Raw genomic sequence first — 17,970 nt, forward strand, 5'->3', positions numbered from 1 at the left:
AACATGAAGCCTAAAAGTATGCAGCATTTTTTACATATTCGCATAGAATGACCCCCAATAGTGGAATTGTTTATTAAATACAGACATCAGAAAATGTCATACTGGAAAACACATACCTATTGTAGGGAGAATATAGAGGCCTTACATGAGAGATATTACTGATCTACTACAGGTATACAGGTAAAGAGTTACTTCTATATGTCTATACAAATACCTACATTTCTTTTATTAGAAGGCCAACATATCTATTGGTCTTCTATATGAGGTATATTTTGCGAGGAACTTTTGGTCTACTAGGGAATGAGTTTTTGGTCTTCCTAGGGACTATCTTTCTAGTTCTTCTTCTGGACTTTTTAAAACTGAAATTCCCATGAAGAAATCTATTTGTTAGAAAGATTCCTATTTAAAGACAAAACCTAAATTATTGCGTGTTGAGTGTGCGTTCTTCAAAACAACAACAAAATACTAATATTTCAAATTTGAAATACATATGTACATGTATTTTGTTTTTGTTTTGAATAACTCACACACAATATGCAATAATTTAGGTTTTGCGCTAAAAAAATTCTTCAAAAGGTTCCTTTGCCTTAACATTTAACATGAAACCTAAAAGTATGCTGCAATTATCACATATTTTTTACATTTCTCATATAATGACTTCCAATAGTGGAATTGAGTAACAGTTTTGTTTGTTAAATAAAGAAATCAGAAAATGACATACTGGAAAACATGCAGACCTATTTAAGGGAATATAGAGGCCTTGCATGACAGATCTTACTGCTCCACTACGGATAGAGAGTTACTACTATACAATGTCTTGGTCTTCCATATGAGGATCTGTTGGTCTTCTTCGTGAAGAACTTTTGGTCTTGTAGGGAAAGACTTATACATTATCCAAAGGAAGGCCATATTAGCACCTACTGGTACTGAGCGTGATGAGCTTCGCCGAACCAACCCAATAACCCCAGAGTCAGGGGGCTGACAATGGAAGTTAATAGGCTAGTCGGCGAGCATAAGCGGAACAAGTGGTTAAATCATCTGAAGAGTTGCAACATTGGAGCCGTTATAGGTGAATTGTGGGCAACGGTTAAGTCACTCTCGAACCCTTGAAGAAGGGATGATAGAACCTACGTCACGTTTGGCGACGTTACGTTGACTGACCCGAAGAGGTGCGCAAGTTATTTCAATCGACAGTTTGTCGAGCACCCCGAGAGTGACAGGGCGAAGATCTCTTCCTGCCGAGGAGGAACCACCACAGTTTACAATGGATGATGTTGCCAATGCCATCAGGAACGCTAAATCATACAAAGCGTTGGGCCCTGATGGAATCTCCATGGTAATGCTGAAGGAGCTGGATGAGCCGGCAGTGGAGTATCTCACTAAAGTTCTCAACTTGTCGCTATCCACCCTCATTGTTCCCGAAGTCTGGAAAATGGGCAGGGTGGTCCCGCTACTGAAGCCAGGCAAGGATGCCAGCAGAAATGAATCGTACAGGCCGACTTCGCTTTTGCCGCCCGTAGCAAAGACCCTTGAGGCCTTGCTCCTCCCCAGTATCAGAAATAGCTATCAAGTTGCCGATCATCAGCATGGATTCCGTAAGCAGCACAGCACGACAACAGCGCTGCACGCCATTATCACATATATCTGCAAAGGACTCAACCAGAGACTGCCGTGCGATAGAACAGTTATGGTGGCGCTTGACTTATCAAAAGCCTTTGATACAGTCAGGCACTCCACGCTGTTTGAGGACATTGAGCAGACAACCCTCCGGCCAAGCTTGAAACGTTGGATAGTCAATTATATGTGTGGACGCCAGTCGTACGTGGAATTCAGGAACAAGAAGTCCAAACCCCGTAGAGTGAAACAGGGAGTTCTTCAAGGTGGGGTGATATCTCCGGAACTGTTTAACCTCTACCTCTCCTGTATTCCGCCCCCTCCAAACGGCATCGAGATCGTAACGTATGCGGATGATTGCACGATCCTGGCGTCGGGTACCTATCCTGATGACATCTGTGAGAGACTGAACAACTATTTAACCGATCTTACCACCTTCTTCCATTCGAGGAATATGCAGATTTCCGCCACAAAATCAACATCCACTCTGTTCACCACATGGACAGCGCAGTTTGGAAGAGAATTGAATGTCGTGGTCGACGGTAGCACAATTCCGACCACAAACTGCCCCAAACTGAAAAGTAGGAACAAGGTCCTCAAGTCCCTAGCCGGCAGCACTTGGGGTGCAGATAAAGAAAACTTGTTGACCACATATACGCGATAGGTCGGTCTGTGGTAAGCTATGCGGCGCCAATCTGGTCCCCAAGTTATGTAATACGAATAGGAAAAAGATTCAAACTTGCCAGAATGCCGCCCTGAGAACAGCAACAGGGTGCCTCCTCAAATTTTCAGTGGGCCATCTACATGAGTAGGCAAAGATTCTTCCAGTAAAGCAACACAATGAGATGCTTTCGTTGCAGTACCTGCTTGGATGTTACCGTGTGAGCCATCCAAATCACCATCTTGTGGGTAGGCCCGACACATACAGGCAGATCAGGAAGGATATCCATGCTCTAGAGAACGCCTAGATCAACAAGCGTATCAAGCAGGTTTAAATAGTGTTCATACGGATGCAGTTGCCAAGGCCTTAAGCAATTATAGTGTGAATAAAGTCCTCGAAATACATCCCCCATCTATTGCAGCTGAGGAGCATCTGCTGCCACGACAAACTAGAGTAGTTTTGGCTCAACTACCCTCGGGATATTGCAGTCGCCTAAATTCTTATTGGGCGGAAATCGACCGCGTCGTGCAAGACATCTGCCCAGTATGTGGCATGGGCCCGCACGACACAAAACACCTTTTCAACTGCCCTGCCAAACCTACTCATCTAACTCCAGTGGATCTGTGGTTACATGCCATCGAAGCAGCCACTTTCCTGGAACTGGAGATAGACCCAGAGCCAGATTGAACAGAAGAACGAACATACAAACATAATAACAAACACTGTTACAACAACAACAACTGGTATCATATAAAAAGGCTGTTTTTCGATGGGTAAAATCTATTGGTCTTCGGCGGGATGATCATATTCTTCTATGTAAAGATCTATTGATCTTCTACTGAAAGATCTACTGATCTTCTATAGGAAGGTTTATTGGTCTTTATGGTAAGATCTGCTGCTCATCATTGGGAAGACCTAATGCTCTGCATAATGCTCGTTCGTATATCTTTTCAATTATCTGTTCTAGATTCGAAAATTCTGCAATTCTTTGATTCGAATTGAGGCGGCTGCATCGTCCGGATCTTAATTAAGCTAAAACCATTCGTGTTTGTCTTGGGGTGGTCTACGAGAAAGGCATTCACACTGTATCTTTGTATTGCCTGCACAACTGCACCAGTTTGAATACTAACCTGCGTGACAGACTCGTTGACCTAGAGGTTCTCGTTTGTACCTTAAGACATCTCTATCTCTTGACGTGTAACACTGTTGTGGTTGTGTGGGCAATTGTTTCTTTTTATGGGGAGGAGTAGAACCTCTAGGATTTTCACTACTGGCGATAGGAAGGTAATCGCCCTATAAAATTCGCCTCTGTTGGCATACTTGCCTGGCGTCAGTAGCAGCGCCACCCTGTCAACATTCCAAGGTTTTTGTAAAATATAGGTGGCTAACGATAGAATGAGGAAACCTGTCAAATACACAACTCCGGGTTCACCCAGTTGCTTATTGCTCATTGTAAATTGTGGTGGTACTTCCCCGGCTGTAAAAGCTCTTATACGGCGTGGCGCTACTCTTTGCCCTGTCACTCTCGGGGAGCTCAATAAATTACCGGTTAAAATAACACCCGTTAACCATTGCCCACAATTTACTCAATCCTTTACAAATGTTGCATTGCTTCAGGTGGTTGAGCCACTATTTCCGTTTCAAGTTAATTTCCCTAGTTCTTGGGTCTTCAGGGTTCGTACGAAGAAGCTCATCATGCTCAGTTGCTAGTCCCATCGCTTCTGCTGGCAAATTTTGTGGACATTGAAATCACACAGCACCAGTTAGAACCTTAAGTATGGATCACTAGAGTCAAGCTCAAGCGAGATAGGTCTGTACTGGACAGACTGTTGTATATGTCCTATTTCTCTTCTACTTGTACGATCCTCCACCGAAAAATTGAAGAGTACAGGTGACGGTAAACTTTGGCTGACTTCCGAAACGTTAGTTGCTTTGTAGTCGTACATGAAACTAGGGGTTCTTAGATCGAGTTCCATACTGGAGTAATTTTATGAAGTTGCAGTAGTGGGGAACTCGATCTAAGAATCCCTAGTTTCATGCATGACTACAAAGCAAATGACATGTACCGCGAGAGCCATCCCAATCACCATCTGCTGGCCACCGATACGATACACCCAGACATATCAGGAAGGATATTCGTGCTCTAGAGACGGAGGTCCAGCAATATAGGAGAGAACTCCTCGATCAACAGGCATATCAGGTAGGTTTGAACAACATTCACACGGACACAGTTGCCAAGACCATAAGCAATTATTGTGTGAATGCAGTCATCGGAGTACATCCCCCATCTGTCGCAGCTGAAAAGCGTCAGCTGCCACGACAAACCAGAGTAGTTTTGGCTCGATATTGCAGTCGCCTAAATTCCTATTGGGCGGGAATTGACCGCACCGTACAAGACATCTGCCCAGTATGCGGCATGGGCCCGCACGATACTATGCACCTATTCAACTGCCCCGCCAAACCTACTCATCTAAATCCAGTGGATCTGTGGTTACATCCCATCGAAGTAGCCACTTTCCTGGAACTGGAGATAGACACAGAGCCAGATTGAACAGGAGAACGAACATACAAACATAATAATAAAACACTGTTACAACAACAACAAAGCAACTGACATTACGGAAGTCAGCCTTTTTTCGTGGATCGCGGCAATGGCAATGGGCGGATATGGCAAACGGAACAGCAAACTCGGGTCTCTTCTCTTTCCCGACACGGACCAAAAGAGCACGGAGAAGGAATACCGAATATATTGCTGCTCCCTTGGTAATAAAAGTACACAAACTCATAATTGTTGAGATGACGGAGAGCCGGCCGCCATAACGCTCGATACAAAGTAAGTCCCATATCATTGAGCTAATACGAATTCATGTGCCCTCATTTACATATATGGGAATGACCTAAAAGTATTCTATACGAAAACCAACAGGTCGTTGGAAAGGCCTAAATGTATCTCTTCTATTAAAAAATTAGCCTTTTGTAAGGAAGGCCATTGTATTCTTTGTGCTCTTCTTTTAGTTTATGTTGACTTCTATTTTCAAGTTATTACTCCATGTAGTTCGGCCTTTGTGTGCTGATTTTAATGACACAAACATTTTCGAGGGGGATGTCCACAATTTTCGAGGCATATATATATATACAGTGAGTCAATTAAGTATTTTGCCTCTTTAGAAAATTGAAAAATTTTCAATAAATTCGTTTGAAACCATCAAATTAGTGGTAAAAAAGTCGAATACTTATGTGTAGTATGTTTGTGGGTAGTTTAGTATCCAATATCTGCAAGAAACGCAGCGAAAGGCTTAATGGTCTTCTAGATATTGACCAAAATCTATAACAACATAAAATATTTTACCTCAAAAAAGTATTTTGCCTTTTACATATTTTTTGAGAAAAACACATTTTTGTTACACTCTAAAGATTTTTATTGTAACCGTTGGAGATTATGACATTATGCAACTGTTTCGGCACCAGTTCTACCACCTTGCGACATGTTTACTTACTTACTTACTTAGCTGGCCCATTACAGAACATTTGTTCTATAGGCCGAACTAAGAAGAGATCTCCATTCCTCTCTATTTGTTGCTTTGCACTCTGGAATACCGCGCCTTTTCATCTCATCATCCACTTGTTTGCGCCATCTATTCCTTGGCCTGCCAATTCTGCGTGCACCGCCATGTGGCATGTATTCATACGCCTTTTTAGCGGGATCATCATCGCTCATTCTTTTGATATGGCCTAGCCAACGCAATCGCTGCTTCTCGATACGTTTAACAATATTCATGTCGTTGTATAGCAGATACAGCTCGTGGTTCATGCGACGTCGATATTCACCGTCAACGCAGATTGGTCCGTAGATCTTTCGAAGAATTTTTCTCTCAAACACACCAAGCACTGCCATGTCTGCTTGCGCAAGTACCCAGGCTTCGGAGCCATACATCAGCACGGGTAGTATCAGTGTTTTGTAGAGCGTTATTTTTGTTTGACGAGATGTGGCTTTGTTTTTAAACTGCTTACTTAATCCAAAGTAGCATCTGTTGGCCAATACAATTCTACTTTTTATTTCACAACTGATGTCGTTTGTTGTGTTGACGGAGGTGCCGAGGTAGACGAAGTCTTTTACTACCTCAATATTATAGGAACCAACTTCCACAGTCGGTCCGAGCTCAATGGACGCATTGCGCGTCGACACCATTAACTTGGTCTTCTCATCCGATGCAAATATATTTAAATACCTTCGCCACTAAACCGCACCATTTTTAAAATCCAATTTTATAACTTCAGAGGTCTTGGCAAGGGATGATTGTTTCCCTATATTTTCCAATTATTTTCTAATGTTTTATTTGCTACAAAACCGTCAATATCTCCGGATTTTGGAAACTGGTGGGCAATTTATGCAAGACATTGGTTCCGAGATTAGTATTGAAGACACGATTCATTTTTGGAAGCAGTCAGGAGTGATCTTCGCGATTTTTTAAATATTTTTTTGTCTCTGTTCTTAATTTTCCTAGTTCCAAACTATAATTTCTTTCACTATTCGTGATGCGTCTTAGCTTTTTATTTATTTTTTACGCTATTGTTAGGATTTGAAGGTAGCGGCGAATCATTTTTCACTGATTTTCTTAGAGATTAATGTCGGTAATGACCAAAATTAATAAAACATATTGTCAAATAAATTAATGTAGGAAAATTGGAGAAAATAACCGCGTAAACATGTCGCAAGGTGGTAGAACTGGTGCCGAAACAGTTGCATAATGTCATAATCTCCAACGGTTACAATAAAAATCTTTAGAGTGTAACAAAAATGTGTTTTTCTCAAAAAATATGTAAAAGGCAAAATACTTTTTTGAGGTAAAATATTTTATGTTGTTATAGATTTTGGTCAATATCTAGAAGACCATTAAGCCTTTCGCTGCGTTTCTTGCAGATATTGGATACTAAACTACCCACAAACATACTACACATAAATGTTCGACTTTTTGACCACAAATTTGATGGTTTCAAACGAATTTATTGAAAATTTTTCAATTTTCTAAAGAGGCAAAATACTTAATTGACTCACTGTATATAGTTTTACAATGTAAATATATTTTGACCAGATTTATTTATATTTCCCGCTGAAGGCAGTTCTTCTCATTTTCATCACAATATGTTGCTTCCCTGATTATATGTCACATATTAAAATTCAGGGAATTACCCATGGGACTGCCAATAATTCGCAATGGAAATAAAAGGTTATTCTTTATGAATTCTATTAATATAATTATGAGAAGGATTCCAGACATCGAATTCTGGAGTCGTGCACGGAATTATTGAGGTCTTCGAATTATCCTCATATCGCTTCATTCATCTAATATCTACATCTACTTGTTAGGACAAACTTCAATTGTTTATAAAATTGTTTTTATTATTCTCTAAACTAAATAATAAACAAGAAGAAAAAAACTTACATACTATCACATTACACACAACTACTGCCATTCACTATCGGAATCATATTCTTCCCAATCTAAATCTTTATCCACGGGCAGGTTGCGCTTTTCCAAATAAACATTAAATTGTTCTTTGACATTCATAAATTGTTTAATTTTCATACGGAATTGTTTCCAGGTCCATTGATCATGATTACGACGATCCGTAACCATGGCTTTGTAATTGAATTTATATTTATCCAAGAAATAGGAAAGATGGCTTACGACACCTTTGGGTAATCTAAAGAAACAAAGTAGAAGCATAGAATTACAAATAAAATCTTGTAAATAAAAATATTTGTGTAACTTGCCTAAATTTAGATTCTGCCTTTTGTTTTGCCATTTCTTCCATTTCACTGACAACATGCCCACGTTTTGGCACCGGTTTGGTATCCTCCTCGGTGAGTTCTTCTTCTTCAAAACCATTTACAATTTTAGTGATTTTCAAACGATCATTTTTGAAATTTGGTATGGGCACTGTTTTATTGGGATCTACACACAAACCCATTTCACTGAAATTTGTTCCAGGTCGCTTTCTGTCTTCCCACAGCTTTTTAAAGGCAGGACTGGAACAATTGGAATTACAAGACAAGCCAACACAAATGTTTGTTTACTTACTCTTTTATTTTACCAGTGGATGACCGGGTTTTATTCAAAGTTTTTCTATTTACATTGTAGCGATAACGTTTCTGTCTATGATTTCTACGAATTTTCATTGTAAAACTGTTGTTTTATTGAATTTTTTAGTAATTATTTTAATAAATTATCCAGCGTTTAAATCTACGGGCAACAAAGTGTTTACACGTGCTACGAAGAGAGCACTTTGAATCAAATGTCAAATTGTTTACGGCTCTCTCTCATTAATAACAGTGTTGCCTACTCGCAGAGTATGGTGTACCTAAACAACGGCGTAAAAAGTATGGCAAATGACAAAATTGTTTTTAAGGGTTTGTTTTAACTTTTTTTGGACTTTTAAACCGATTATTTGGTTGAAAAGTAGATTTTTTATTTATTTATTTCACCAAATAAAAAAATGCTCAGAAATTATTTTATTTTTATCAGAAAAATAGGCACGAAATGTTCAACATTGCGCGTCTTAAATACTTTCGACGTTTTTTTATGGAATGTGGGTTAGCCACACTTTCACCTAGTGTGAAAACAAGGCCAAGTACAGGTAGATACATCGTGAAACAAAAGAATAAGGTGTAACAGCAAATCCCAAACGTCAAAATCGTTCTCAATAACACATTACTGTGAATTATTCACGATAATGCATTTTGACAACTAGTGTGATGATCAGCTGTTTTCCCGTTATACCTGTATTATTGTGCCACGAAAGAAACAAAAGATCTTGGCATGGTGGAATAATGAGGTGTAACGCCAAAAACAGATGATCTTCATACCAGTTGTCAAAATGTGTTATTGTGAATAAAATCACGTACAAAATGTAAACAAGCAATTCACAGTAATGCATGATTGTGAGCAAATTTGACGTTTGACATGATTTGATGTAACACCTTCCACCATGGATCTTGTTAATGTTAGAATTCAATCAAATTCGATCAGCTGATGCATCTACCTTGGTAATTGTACAATTGATTTATGATGTACGTATGTCATGTATGTTATTAGTTAGTTAAGGGCTGTTTACACCATCTATCAATGTCATATGAGCTGTCATTTCTTTCACCCATTCGACATTCTCTATGTTTGTCAAAATTGACGTCATCCATACAACTTTCAATTTGTGCGTTCATACCTACAAGTGTTATTTTCGTATGACATAACCTATAAATATAAAAACAGCTGTTTTTGTCATTGTTTACATTTATTGTTGAGTTACAAATTTGCGCAAATTTTTAATTTTGGTTGAAGGAAAATGAATATCTAGCATGTTTGTTGTGGTAGAATAGGTTTTTGGGGTTATAGAGGCATTCATGTTTTGCCACAAAGCAATAATTTCCAACACTGCTCCTTTCGACCAATCGATCTAAAAATAACATTATAAACACCCTTTATTTACTTTTCTAAATACTTAAATATACATAACTTTCCATTTTCTTTTTTAAAAGATATTGTTTTTCAATTTTTTTTTTTGAGAATGCCAGAAAACAGCTGATAAATTTATGTTTACATACGAGAATGCCGTATCAAATAGAGCGCTCCCTAAATGAAAAAATTACATATGAGTTGCCAAATCATTTTGATAGATGAAAATTTTCATAGTGGTCACACTATAGGTGTGTTCGTTTACTCAACAATTTGTACAAATTTGTACAAGTCCAGTAACTTCTTGTAATCGACTAAGGTCTTTTGCATTGTACTGTAGAGTAAACGAACAACATCCAGTAACAATTTGTACAAATTTTGAGTAAACGAACACACATTATGTGTACAACATTCGCAGGTAGAAAATTTGACATCTCATACGACATTGATAGATGGTGTAAACAACCCTTTAGTGGACTCGTTGAAAAGTTGTTTGTATTATTGCGGAAAAGGATATTGTTTGTTATAAGGACAATAAGGCTTGCTACAATGCGCGATATACAAATATTGGATCCCAGAAACTTGGTCAAGAACCGAGAAATCCTCTATAGACTTATAATAAGGTAAGGCAATCATGAATGTCTTTTGGAAGCTAGGAATTACTAACAGTCCTCATTATCTTTTCTTCCAGTCAACTTATGTACGATGGCCTGGAGAAATTTGCCATGGAATTGTCCATGTTGGTAAAGGCTGATGAATGTACGCCTAGTGAACGTCTTTTACACGTTATGATTGCTGGTATGCAGGCGATGTCGGATAAAGAACCTGCACCCAAGGATGATGTTTTGCCTTGTATCGATTTAGAATTTGAACCTGACGCAGCTGCAATGGCGCCCGAGCCAGCATCGTACGAAACAGCATATGTTACCTCTCACAAGGCTTCATGTCGTGCTGGGGCCTTCAGTCATGATGGTACTTTAGTGGCAACGGGCAGTCAAGATGCCAGTATAAAAATTCTCGATGTAGAACGTATGTTGGCCAAGTCGGCTCCGGATGAACTGGATACTGGACGTGAACAACAAGGACATCCCGTTATACGTACCCTTTATGATCATACAGATGAAGTGGCATATTTGGAATTTCATCCCAAAGAACATATTCTGGCCTCGGGTTCAAGAGATGGTACGGTGAAGTTATTCGACATAGCCAAACCATCGGTTAAGAAGGCGCATAAAGTTTTTACGGATTGTGAACCGGTGACATGTTTATGTTTCCATCCATCTGGTGATTATATGGCAATTGGTACGGAGCATTCTCTGTTACGGCTTTATGATGTACATACGGCCCAATGTTTTGTCAGTGCTATTGGGTCGCAGCATCACAATGGTTCGGTAACATGTGTGGCGTTTGCTCCCACGGCCAAGCTTTATGCCAGTGGAAGTATTGATGGTTCCATTAAAATATGGGATGGAGTTAGTGGTCGCTGCATTAATACAATTGCAGATGCTCATGATGGAGCTGAAATATTTTCCATACAATTTACCCGAAATGGAAAGGTAAGTAGTTTTGACCTGCCAATCATGATTTATTTATAAAAAAAACTTTTCTTTTAGTACCTTCTTTCTTCGGGTAAAAATTCCTTGGTATATCTTTGGGAATTGTGTACAAGTCGTCCCATCCAAACATATACCGGTGCCGGTACTACGGGCAAACAGGAACACAATACCCAAGCCGTTTTCAATCACACCGAAGATTATGTTCTATTTCCGGACGAAGCTACCACTTCATTGTGTTCATGGAATTCTCGTAATGGTAGCCGTTTAAATTTGATGTCATTGGGTCACAATGGTCCCGTTCGTTTTATAACACACTCTCCCAATGCCCCAGCATTCTTAACATGTTCAGATGATTTCCGTGCAAGATTTTGGTATAGACGTACAACAAATCAATAGTTTCCAAGTCAAATCCTCCATGTGTAGTAATGACAAAGATATTTGAATGTAGTTTATAAGGCAAATTTCATATAAATAAGAAGTAGAAATTAAACAAAATATAATATCCTTGTGAAGAATAATAACAAAAATTTAAATTGGAAATATTCAGGAAGGCAGGCCAAAGGAAATCTTTATTTTTATACAAACCGAATAGGGAGTCCATAGGAGTCTATAGATGATGAGCTTAAGGGAATCTTTAAAGACGAGCTTGAGGGAGTCTTTATGGACGAGTTTAAGGGAGTCTTTATAGACGAGCTTAGGGGACTCTTTATAGACGAGCTTAAGGGAGTCTTTATAGACGAGCTTAAGGGAGTCTTTATAGACGAGCATAAGGGAGTCTTTATAGAAGAGCTTAAGGGAGTCTTTTTGGGGGAGGTTAAGGGAGTTTATATAGAAGAGCTTAAGGGAGTCTTTTTACACGAGCTTAGGGAGTCTTTATAGACGAGCTTAAGGGAGACTTTATAGAAGAGCTTAAGGGAGTCTTTATAGAAGAGCTTAAGGGAGTCTTTATAGACGAGCTTAGGGAGTTTTTATAGACGAGCCCAAGTGAGTCTTTATAGACGAGCTTAGGGAGTCTTTAGACGAGCTTAAGGGGTCTTTATGGACGAGCTTAAGGGAGTCTTTATAGACGATTTTATTGGAGTCTTTATAGACGATTTTATTGGAGTCTTTTTAGACGAGCTTAAGGGAGTCTTTATAGACGAGCTTAAGGGAGTCTTTATAGACGAGCTTAAGGGAGTCTTTATAGACGAGCTTAAGGGAGTCTTTATAGACGAGCTTAAGGGAGTCTTTATAGACGAGCTTAAGGGAGTCTTTGTAGAAGAGCTTAAGGGTGTCTTTTTAGACGAGCTTAAGGGAGTCTTTATAGACGAGCTTAAGGGAGTCTTTATAGACGAGCTTAGGGGAGTCTTTATAGAAGAGCTTAGGGGAGTCTTTATAGACGAGCTTAGGGAAGTCTTTATAGACGAGCTTAAGGGAGTCTTTATAGAGGAGCTTTATAGACGAGCTTAGGGAGTCTTTAGACGAACTTAAGGGCTCTTTATGGACGAGCTTAAGGGAGTCTTTATAGACGATTTTATTGGAGTCTTTATAGACGAGCTTAAGGGAGTCTTTATAGACGAGCTTAAGGGCGTCTTTATAGACGAGCTTACGGGGGTCTTTATAGACGATTTTTTTTGGAGTCTTTATAGACGATTTTATTGGAATCTTTATAGACGAGCTTAAGGGAGTCTTTATAGACGAGTTTATGGAGTCTTTATAGACGAGCTTAAGGGAGTCTTTATAGACGAGCTTAAGGGAGTCTTTATATACGAGCTTAAGGGAGTCATTATAGACGAGCTTAGGGGAGTCTTTATAGACGAGCTTAGGGGAGTCTTTATAGACGAGCTTAGGGAAGTCTTTATAGACGAGCTTAAGGGAGTCTTTATAGAGGAGCTTTATAGACGAGCTTAGGGAGTCTTTAGACGAACTTAAGGGCTCTTTATGGACGAGCTTAAGGGAGTCTTTATAGACGATTTTATTGGAGTCTTTATAGAAGAGCTTAAGGGAATCTTTATAGACGAGCTTAAGGGCGTCTTTATAGACGAGCTTAAGGGGGTCTTTATAGACGATTTTTTTGGAGTCTTTATAGACGAGCTTAAGGGAGTCTTTATAGACGAGTTTATGGAGTCTTTATAGACGAGCTTAAGGAGTCTTTATAGACGAGCTTAAGGGAGTCTTTATAGACGAGCTTAAGGGAGTCTTTATAGACGAGCTTCAGGGAGTCTTTATAGACGAGCTTAAGGGAGTCTTTATAAACGAGCTTAAGGTAGTCTTTATAGACGAGCTTAAGGGAGTCTTTATAGACGAGCTTAAGGGAGTCTTTATAGACGAGCTTAAAGGGTCTTTATAGACGATTTTATTGGAGTCTTTATAGACGATTTTATTGGAATCTTTATAGACGAGCTTAAGGGAGTCTTTATAGACGATTTTATGGAGTCTTTATAGACGAGCTTAAGGGAGTCTTTATAGACGAGCTTAAGGGAGTCTTTATAGACGAGCTTAAGGGAGTCTTTACAGACGAGCTTAGGGGAGTCTTTATAGACGAGCTTAAGGGAGTCTTTATAGACGAGCTTAAGGGAGTCTTTATAGATGAGCTTAAGGGAGTCTTTATAGACGAGCTTAAGGGAGTCTTTATAGACGAGCTTAAGGGAGTCTTTATAGACGAGCTTAAGGTAGTCTTTATAGACGAGCTTAAGGGAGTCTTTATAGACGAGCTTAAGGGAGTCTTTGTAGACGAGCTTAAGGGAGTCTTTATAGACGAGCTTAGGGAGTATTTATAGACGAGCTTAAGGGCGTCTTTATAGACGAGCTTAAGGGAGTCTTTATAGACGAGCTTAAGGGAGTCCTTATAGACGAGCTTAAGGAGTCTTTAGACGAACTTGAGGGAGTCTTCATAAACGAGCTTAATGGAGTCTTCATAAACGAGCTTAAGGGATTCTTTATAGACGAACTTAAGGGAGTCTTTATGGACGAGCTTAAGGTAGTCTTTATAGACGAGCTTAAGGGAGTCTTTATAGACGAGCTTAGGGGAGCCTTTATAGACGAGCTTAAGGAAGGAAGTCTTTATAGATGGGCTTATAGGAGTCTTTATAGACGAGCTTAAGGGAGTCTTTATAGACGAACTTAAGGGAGTCTTTATAGACGAACTTAAGGGAGTCTTTATAGAAGAGATTAATGGGCCGATTCCGTACAGCGAGGCGAGTCGTGTCGCGTTGCCAGTTGCAATTTTTCCATTACGTATGGCAAAAGTCGCACGACGACGTCAAATTTTGTCGCCGTAATGTTCATTTTCCGGCGACAACAAATTAGCTGTTCATTGTTACTAACGAATAAAAAAAAATAAAAAAAAAAATAAAAATAACTTGTTATCGACGATTATTTTCTATCGCTGTACGTAGTGCATTTTTTAAATTTTGTCACAGAGACGATAGACGACGCGACATGACTCGCCTCGCTGTACGGAATCGGCCCATAAGGGAGTCTTTATAGACGAGCTTAAGGAAGTCTTTATAGACGAGCTTAAGGGAGTCTTTATATTATCCTATTCGTAGCCGTGTTCGTGTTCCAATGTTCGTCATCAGGTCATGGTAGGACAATATAAGGTATAATATAAGTCTATGTTCTCAGTCACAGAACTCTCCAAACTCGCTCTCTTTTACTGGAAAATTTTGTTATCGAATAGGATTCAGTAAAAATAAGTACGAATTTGTACAAATTGTTGGGTTATCGTACAGACCTATAGTTCATCTAATTTTGATACCCATATACATATTTATGAGACCACGTTTGTGGTTTTCTGGTTATAATAGATCTTCTGTGTGGTTAATGACTCGAAGATCGTTTAATAGATTATGAACGGATGACTTAAAAGGGTTATAGAAAATCGTTTCACATTCAATTGCAAATGGTCCGCACGTAAAGATAGATCTCATTGGCCTGGTAGACGATAATTTCATAGAAATTTTAATTATTAATTCACATTTCACAATTTCATTCATTCCGTTAAACAATGAAGCCAATTCTCGAAGTCTTGTTTTCTAAACACAACTACCCGGCAAGTGATCAAGAAAAACAGAAGCCACAAGAGCAAAAGAAAACCCTACGACAAGGTCTAAAAGAAATCTACTATGAATATTGTACAAATACCTCGGTACATTGTATTCAATATTTGGGAACACATCGTCCATGGAAAGAAATTATTTTCTGGTTAACCATATTCGCTATATCATTTTATTGTTGTTCCGAAACTATAACAAAGATATATCAAAAATGGAATGATACTCCAGTTATTGTGACTTTTTCGGAACATTCAACACCTGTGTCAGATATACCATTTCCAGCCATAACCATTTGTCCAGAAATAAGAAGAAGGGCAAACAAAAATGGTCGGTATTTGAGAGTTATTTGCATGGCAACAGGAAGGAAGAGTCTTATTAATATTCTTTCTTCTTTTTTTTTTGTTTTTACAGGTCCAAGCTATGGCGCGTTTTTGTCGAATATAACAAATGGTATGGAAATTTCAAAGAGTCTAACAAAAACTGAACGTGAAGAATTGCTGACTCTATTACAAACCTGTAACAAAGATGTGTATTCCAGTGAGATTCCCAGGCTATTCAATGGATCTCTAGATTATATTCAAATAATAAATAACATGGCATTGGGATTCGAGGAACAGACTGTGGCTTGTAAATGGTTTGGCATCAGTGACATTTGCCGGGATTTACTAACGAATACCTATACCGATGATGGCCTTTGCTATACCTTTAATGGTTTCAATGGCACCGATTTGTATCGTGAAAATACCGTACAATATAAACTATTGGGTCTTGAGAATATTATCGATCAATCAACTCTTCAACGTATAAATCGTAGCTTAAATTGGTCCATGGAACATGGCTATCCAAATGACGCTCCACTCAAAACTTATCCCGCCCGAGTTATAAGTGCCAATACACGGACATCTTTTGAGGCAACACTGCGTATACCAGGCGGACACAGTGATCACAGTTGTAGTGGTGGAACCGATGGTTATAAAATTGTTCTACACACCCCATCCGATGTACCAATGTTGTCCAAACGTTTTGTACGCATTTCACCGCACAAGGAGGTTGTAATCACTGTAAAACCCATACTGTTGACCACATCCGATGGTGTTGCCAATTATTCGCCGGAAAAGCGTGAATGTTATATGGATGGCGAAAGATATTTGCGATTCTTTAAGGTCTATAGTGCCCGCAACTGTGAAATGGAATGCCTTACCAACTATACCCTCAAGGAATGTGGTTGTGTAAAATTCTCCATGCCTCGCAGTGCCGATATGCCCATTTGTGCTGAGGATAAAATCAGTTGTTATGTACAGGCCGAAGATCGAATGCTATTGGAACATTTCGGCAGCAGTGATAAGGATCCATGCAACTGTATGCCATCGTGTACCTCGTTGGACTATGATGTTGAAATATCACAATCGGAGTTTAATGAAGAACAAATTTTTGCAGCATTTAAAATTAAAGATGCCGTTGGGGCAAAATGGTCTCGTTTAACTGTCCATTTTAAGGATAATGAATTTATAACTTCCAAGCGTTCCGAGTTGTATGGATTCACGGATTTTTTGGCAAATTGTGGTGGCGTTTTGGGTCTGTTTATGGGTATTTCCATATTGAGCTTTATCGAATGGTTGTATCATTTCACTTTGCGTCTGTGGTCGAATATGAGAATGAATCATGTTTGAGTCATTGAGATTGTAAAGTACCACCCGTTCAATTTCTGCCTTCATTTAATTATTTGCAATATTTGTATTATATTTTATTATTAATAACAACCTGCGTCACAACATTTATTCGCCATATGTATGTATATCCAATACTTTGAGAACATATACAGTCGGCATTTCGAAAACCTATGCTAAATGACGATAATGTTATAAAGAAACCAGTAAGGAAAGGATTAAAGGCGGTATATATATTGGGAGTTATACCGAAATCTGAACCGATTCCAAAAAAATATGGCACACTTATTTCTGGATCAAATTCCGTCACACATTCCAAATTTCATCGAAATCGGACATATATAGCGTGTTTTGGCGTAAAATCGGCCGAAAATATATATGGGAGCTATATCCAAATCTAAACCGATTTCGATATAATTTGGCACATTTATTTCTAGACCGAATTCAGTCATACATTCCAAATTTTATCGAAATCGGAAATATATAACGTGTTTGGTGCAGAAAATACTTGAAATCGGCCGAAAATATATATGGGAGCTATATCCAAATCTTAACCGATTTCGATATAATTTGGCACATTTATTTCTAGACCGAATTCAGTCACACATTCCAAATTTGGTACAGCAAATACGGAAAATCGGCCGAAAATATATATGGGAGCTTTATCCAAATCTGAAACGAATTTCACCAAAAGCAATAGCGTTCTTCCTATGGCTAAAAAATTATATTCCCCAATTTTCAGCTGAATCGGACAATAATTGCGAACTGTATGTTGCGAACATAAATACATGGACAGACGGGCGGGCATGCATAATTCGACTCAGAAAGTTAAAATATGTACATACATACATACATACATATATCCCCAAAAGGAACTATGGGTCTATTTTGTTTCCTTATGTATGTTACATACAAATGCACAAATACATAATACCCTCTATTTTTTTGTTAATAATTGTTTTCGCTAATTGAGAAACAATG

At 38.8% G+C, this 17,970-nt stretch overlaps 3 protein-coding genes across 3 annotated transcripts; 2 read left to right on the forward strand and 1 right to left on the reverse strand.

The window, feature by feature from the left end:
• Positions 1–7,664: 7,664 nt before the first annotated feature.
• On the reverse strand, positions 7,665–8,565 carry LOC141399336 (nucleolar protein 16). Its single transcript, XM_073977853.1, has 3 exons — positions 8,359–8,565; positions 8,052–8,306; positions 7,665–7,981 (listed from the first exon to the last, which is right to left on the reverse strand). The coding sequence occupies exons 1-3, from the start codon at positions 8,454–8,456 to the stop codon at positions 7,741–7,743; spliced, it is 594 nt and encodes a 197-aa protein (XP_073833954.1). The 5' UTR covers positions 8,457–8,565; the 3' UTR covers positions 7,665–7,740.
• A 1,616-nt stretch (positions 8,566–10,181) lies between these two features.
• CstF50 (cleavage stimulation factor subunit 1 Cst50) lies at positions 10,182–11,812 on the forward strand. The gene is made up of 3 exons (XM_073963523.1): positions 10,182–10,352; positions 10,421–11,285; positions 11,343–11,812. The coding sequence occupies exons 1-3, from the start codon at positions 10,279–10,281 to the stop codon at positions 11,679–11,681; spliced, it is 1,278 nt and encodes a 425-aa protein (XP_073819624.1). The 5' UTR covers positions 10,182–10,278; the 3' UTR covers positions 11,682–11,812.
• A 3,348-nt stretch (positions 11,813–15,160) lies between these two features.
• On the forward strand, positions 15,161–17,096 carry LOC141390573 (pickpocket protein 28-like). Its single transcript, XM_073963524.1, has 2 exons — positions 15,161–15,649; positions 15,734–17,096. Exons 1-2 carry the CDS (start codon positions 15,274–15,276, stop codon positions 16,990–16,992), a joined length of 1,635 nt encoding a protein of 544 aa, XP_073819625.1. The 5' UTR covers positions 15,161–15,273; the 3' UTR covers positions 16,993–17,096.
• Positions 17,097–17,970: the final 874 nt, after the last annotated feature.

This window comes from Musca autumnalis, unplaced genomic scaffold (assembly GCF_047663935.1).
Source record: "Musca autumnalis isolate F117 unplaced genomic scaffold, ASM4766393v1 scaffold_1, whole genome shotgun sequence".
In the NCBI taxonomy this organism is placed as follows: Eukaryota; Metazoa; Arthropoda; class Insecta; order Diptera; family Muscidae; genus Musca; species Musca autumnalis.

What these genes read in the sequence shown, in the direction of transcription:
- LOC141390573 (XM_073963524.1), top strand. Translation starts at nt 15,274, where the DNA reads ATGAAGCCAATTCTCGAAGTCTTGTTTTCTAAACACAACTACCCGGCA. An exon ending in AAGAAGGGCAAACAAAAATG is followed by an intron (nt 15,650 to 15,733) that starts GTCGGTATTTGA and finishes TTGTTTTTACAG; the next exon opens with GTCCAAGCTATGGCGCGTTT.
- LOC141399336 (XM_073977853.1), bottom strand. Translation starts at nt 8,456, where the DNA reads ATGAAAATTCGTAGAAATCATAGACAGAAACGTTATCGCTACAATGTA. An exon ending in TCCACTGGTAAAATAAAAGA is followed by an intron (nt 8,307 to 8,358) that starts GTAAGTAAACAA and finishes CAATTGTTCCAG; the next exon opens with TCCTGCCTTTAAAAAGCTGT. An exon ending in AAGGCAGAATCTAAATTTAG is followed by an intron (nt 7,982 to 8,051) that starts GCAAGTTACACA and finishes TTGTTTCTTTAG; the next exon opens with ATTACCCAAAGGTGTCGTAA.
- CstF50 (XM_073963523.1), top strand. Translation starts at nt 10,279, where the DNA reads ATGCGCGATATACAAATATTGGATCCCAGAAACTTGGTCAAGAACCGA. An exon ending in CTCTATAGACTTATAATAAG is followed by an intron (nt 10,353 to 10,420) that starts GTAAGGCAATCA and finishes CTTTTCTTCCAG; the next exon opens with TCAACTTATGTACGATGGCC. An exon ending in AATTTACCCGAAATGGAAAG is followed by an intron (nt 11,286 to 11,342) that starts GTAAGTAGTTTT and finishes CTTTTCTTTTAG; the next exon opens with TACCTTCTTTCTTCGGGTAA.